Genomic DNA, 4,912 nt, shown 5'->3' with positions numbered 1-4,912 from the left:
CCTGGGGGTTTTTAAGAGGAGGTTGGATGACCACCTTACTGGGGTCATTTGACCCCAGTGCTCTTCCTGCCATGGCAGGGGGTCGGACTAGATGATCTGCTCAGGTCCCTTCCGACCCTAGAAATTGTGAAACTATGAAACTATAAAAAAATTTAGAAAATTAATATTCATCTGCCCTGGCTGCCTATCACGTGGCCCTCAATGGCTTGCCAAAACTCAGTAAGCAGCCCTCCGCCCAAAATAATGCCTGCCCCTGACCGAGAATGACGCTGCAAAGCATGCAGGGATCCTATACGATAAACAATGGAACATGAGCTTTCATTACAAGATGGTAGGTAAGAGAAAGCTAACGTGATCTTTGGATGTACAGGCACTGGAATATCAAGTTGAAGTGAGGGAGTATTGCTTCTGCATTGGTGTTGAAGCCATTACTGGGTTGCTGTGTCCATGCTTCCAATGATGATTAAATGAGTAAAGAGCTACAATAAAGACTAGAAGCCTGGGGAATGTCTTACGGTGAGACTTAAGAAGTCTATTTATTTGTCTTGGAGCAGCGGTTCCCAATCTGTGGTATGGGTGCCACCAGTGGTACGCAGACAACCTGACGGTGGTACACATTAACAGATTTCATATAATTACTTTATATGATAAAAATTCTCTGGTGGTACTTAAGGTTGTATTGTTTTAAATGGGTGGTGCACAATCTGTCAGAGTTTAGGAACTGCTGTACTAGAGAACATTATGAATAAACTAAATGTCTACTGCCTACTATTAGCTAAGTAGCTTTTTTTAATTAGTACAGAAAAACATTATCAAATGGTTGGAAGATGAGGTTAGACAAATTGAAACTAAAAATAAGGGGCAAATTTTTAAAGGAGTAACTTTTAAAACAATTTACATGTAGAATCTGCTCTTTTCCTATATCATTTAAGGGTCTTCTAAAGTCTAGCTAGATTTCTAAAAACGATGTCTTGAGCAGAAGTTGTGGGCTTTCTGCAGAAATTACTGGCTGAAATAAGAAGGTTAAACAAATGAAGTCAGTGTGGGAGTTTTTATTTTTTATTTTTTGTGTTTTAAACCAATTGCTAGAGCTCATTGGTATTGAGGACCAGAGATCTTTCTCTCAATGGGGAAACCTTTCAATCCTCAGTTTAGGAAGTATTACATGCAAGTGAATTTAAATGAATAATAGTGGTAGAACAATGCAACACTAATGATAAATATTCATTACATTTTTCAGCTGTGGTACCTGCCCAGTCATCTGAGGGTGCTCGTCCTTCTCTCTCTGATGTTACCAACATCTCATTTCGTGACAAAAAAAATAGCATCTCTCAGCCAGTCCTTAATATTGAAGAAAGAATAGGAGCTCCCAACTGCAAACGCAGATGTACCGTCAGTGTGAACTATAAGGAACCAAGTATTTCTGGGTTAGTATATTATTTGCTGTTATATAAGCTGTTGAGGGCTCATTTACAGGTTGGGCTTGTTAGTGGACTTGGATTTTGTGGGGAAAACGTTTTAAATTTGGAGGCTTGGGATTTGCAAATTTTGTATTAGTAATAAGAACTGTAAAATCTGACTTCCAAGCTGTGAACTACACTAATGTTTTTGCATCTAACACTTTTTTCAAAATTTATAATTTTGCTAAATTATTTTAACAGGAAACTCAGAAGAGGAGATCCGTTTACAGATGCTTGCTTTCTGAATTCGCCAATTTTCAAGCAGAAAAAATCTGATGGAAAGAGTTCTACTAAAAAAAAATCTCTGTCCAAATACAACGAGGTGTTTGTTGGTTGTCACTGAGAAATCCTTGAACACCTTGCTGTCGAATTTTGAGACCGAAAGGCTGAGGAATAAATTTGCTATATAAACTTGGTGCTTGTAAAAGCACCTTTAGTCTTATATGGTCTTGAAATGTCTCCTTCAAGCTCTACAAGGGAAATATAAATGTATGTTTGTACAGAAAAGTACATTCCTCTAACATATATTCTTTAATTTTAGGTGGTACAGGAATTTCAGTATGGGCCAAAAGGATACACTTTTATCCCTAAGATCATGTTGGGTTTTTTTAATCTAAGCAGTAATTGACATTGTGTTTGGTTAGATGAGCAGCTGTGTGTGAATTAGGACTTTCGAATACTAGATTTGTCAGTCCCTGCTTGCCATAACACCTTAATTAATATGGATAAATGATTTGATCACTTAAGTGTCAACTGTAGATATTTCTTTTCTATTACTTAAACTGCTGTAATTTTAATGTTGAAGCTTATAATAAACATCTTGGATGTTACAAAGTGTCAAAGAAATTTTACTTTTAATTGAAATTAGCCAGTTTTTGAAGAATGGCAAAAAATCTCAGAACTGTAAAGAATGTATATGGGTTGTTTTGTTTTTTGTGTAAGCTGGTTTTTCTTTTACTTTTTCCCTGTAATTCCAAATAGTGCACTGTAAGTATCATTTACAAAAAGGTAATGCCAGGAGGCAATGCAAATCTTAGCATGCCACGCCCAAATGCTGATTTACTTGTATACCAAGCCCCCCAGAATTAGCCTTCCAAAATTAGGATGCATGTTTTAGCAGAAGCTTACTTTCTGCCCAAACAAACACCCCACTTTGTTTCCTACCCTATACAATGTTGTTTAAAAGCAATTGCTGGGTATCTACTATTCAGACAGCTGCCTGAATGACTTAATGGCTTATTGCTATTCATTTCAGGTGTTAATGAGTTCTCTCCTTTTAATGGTCTTGATATTCCGCTAATCAAACTAGCCTTTCTTCCAGTGCCTCTCTTTTTTGCTGTTCCCAGTCTTATTTTTTGCAGTGCTACAGACTTTTTAGCTATTTTCAGTCCTGTAGAACCACCCTTGGGGTGACACAAGTGGACATAACTGAATGTATCAAATTATGATCTGTTTAACAGTTGTCCTCACAGCCCGTAGTTATGGTGGTATGGACATTGCAACTGTCCTAGGCTGATGTACTCAGTCAGGTGCCAGTGTTTTAAACAACGTACATTCATGACATCTTCTATTTTGTTGATTTGGTGGAATAAGGAGTTCGATGAGATCTTGTTCTGAACATCTGCTCAGAAGATTTTTCATTTGAATTGATTGTGCCCACCCCTTCCTTTCCAAATGTTTCTTTTGTAGTTCAGAGTCCATCAGTCCGCCACCTTCCCCCCCACCCCAACACTCTAGTACTGAAATCACAAAAGAATTATCTTCTTTGGGAACAGATGGGATGACAGGACTTGGTCAAGTTTAGACCAGATCCCTTTTATTACCTGCATCAAGGGTCAGGTCAGATAGACTGACTCTTTCATGTGGTCTCTTGAACACACAGGGTCATGAGATGCTTATTGAGGCCAACTGGATGTTCTGGCATTTGAGTAATTATTCTGGTCTTCATAGCAAAACCAACACTCTGGACACACCTTTTTTTTTTTACTTTTCCAGGAAAAAAAAGCATAGCCACCACCATAGTCCATGAACTGCCCCCATCCTGCACATCTGATCTCATTAAGCACAGCAATATCAAATCTTGCAAGGTCTCAGGCCACAGGTGCTGTCCTTCACTAGATTATAGAGTCAGACCACAGACTGATCCCACTAGACAAGATTTTTCTAGTCAGGTAAAATGAAACAGATCATGCTTAGCGTGGGTTTTTTTGTTCTTTTTTTCTAGCCTCCTCCCCATAGGGGGTGAACAGAGTCCATCATAAATAGGCCTGGTCAGTCATGATTATAGCTGCTGGATTGCACACTTTTTCCCAATTCCAAGTACAAGATGACTATCATACAATCATTGACTCTATCTAGGTCAGCTTCTGGTAATCACCTAGCATCTGTCTCTGTTGCCACTCACCCATGGCCATAGGACTAGCTATTGAAGGAAAACACACCTGTGAGTCATCTTTTAACACGGGGATGCCACTGTAGATCAGCAATCACATAATACTTTCCAGAAAGGAAATCTTAATCTGATGGCAAGGAAAGCCTAGATGACTAGAGGTTTCAGTTCTGCTGCAGTCTTCACCCACCTTTGTAGCCATCCTGAAGTATTCTTTTCTTAACCTCTGAATCAGTAGCCTAAATTAGGTTGGATCAGTATTAGTCAGGAACCTCACTGTTGACCTTGCCACCATGGGTATCAGAAGTACAAAACTCCGAACAACATCGTTGAGGTAATTGGTAGCATACAATTCTTCCCACCAAGTCAAGGTTGCAATCCTTGCAAAGTATGTGTGAAAGCCAGGATGTAATAAACTACAGCTTATGCAAGCTGAATTGAATCGTTGAAATCCATTTTTGGTAGAATCCAGTTCTGATTCATACATGTTGGAAGGACCTAAAAGAAGTATCCTGTTTAAAGGGAACATTATTAGGAACTTCTGGTGTAATGGAGGTGTAGAAAACTTGGGCAAGATGCTCTCCCCTTCCTCCGTCCATTTTTCATAGTTTCATAGTTTCTAGGGTCAGAAGGGACCTGAACAGATCATCTAGTCTGACCCCCTGCCATGGCAGGAAGAGCACTGGGGTCAAATGACCCCAGTAAGGTGGTCATCCAACCTCCTCTTAAAACCCCCCAGGGTGGGAGCCTGCACCACCTCACATGGAAGCTGGTTCCAGACCCTAGCCGCCCTGACCGTGAAGTAGCGCCTCCTGATGTCCAACTTAAACCTTCCCTCCACCAGCTTGTGACCATTGTTCCTGGTCACTCCTTGCGGCGCTCGGGGGAACAGGGACTCCCCCAGCGCCTGCTGATCCCCCCTAACCAGTTTATAACAGGTCACAAGATCCCCCCTCAGCCTTCTCTTTTGAAGGCTGAACAGGTTCAGGTCCCGCAACCTTTCCTCATAGGACCTACCCTGCTGTCCCTTGATCATACGAGTGGCCCTCCTCTGGACCCTCTC

At 40.5% G+C, this 4,912-nt stretch overlaps 1 protein-coding gene across 4 annotated transcripts in view; it reads left to right on the top strand.

Moving 5' to 3' along the window:
- Positions 1-2,289, top strand: part of SGO1 (shugoshin 1) — a 32,681-nt gene extending 30,392 nt beyond the window's left edge. For 3 of the 4 annotated variants that reach the window (XM_019508745.1, XM_019508744.1, XM_019508743.1), the window contains exons 9-10: positions 1,241-1,427; positions 1,662-2,289. In XM_019508745.1, the coding sequence (XP_019364290.1) occupies positions 1,241-1,427; positions 1,662-1,803 (329 nt within the window). In that variant the 3' untranslated portion in view covers positions 1,804-2,289. Of the gene's footprint in view, positions 1-1,240; positions 1,428-1,661 lie in introns of those variants that run through there. The other variant, XM_019508746.1, reaches the window with a different exon arrangement.
- Positions 2,290-4,912: the final 2,623 nt, after the last annotated feature.

The sequence above is a fragment of the Gavialis gangeticus genome, unplaced genomic scaffold (genome assembly GCF_001723915.1).
Source record: "Gavialis gangeticus isolate Ggan-Ray unplaced genomic scaffold, GavGan_comp1, whole genome shotgun sequence".
Taxonomy (NCBI): domain Eukaryota; kingdom Metazoa; phylum Chordata; order Crocodylia; family Gavialidae; genus Gavialis; species Gavialis gangeticus.
Note: the sequence above shows the minus strand (reverse complement) of the source record. Positions and strands in the feature narration are given on the sequence as shown.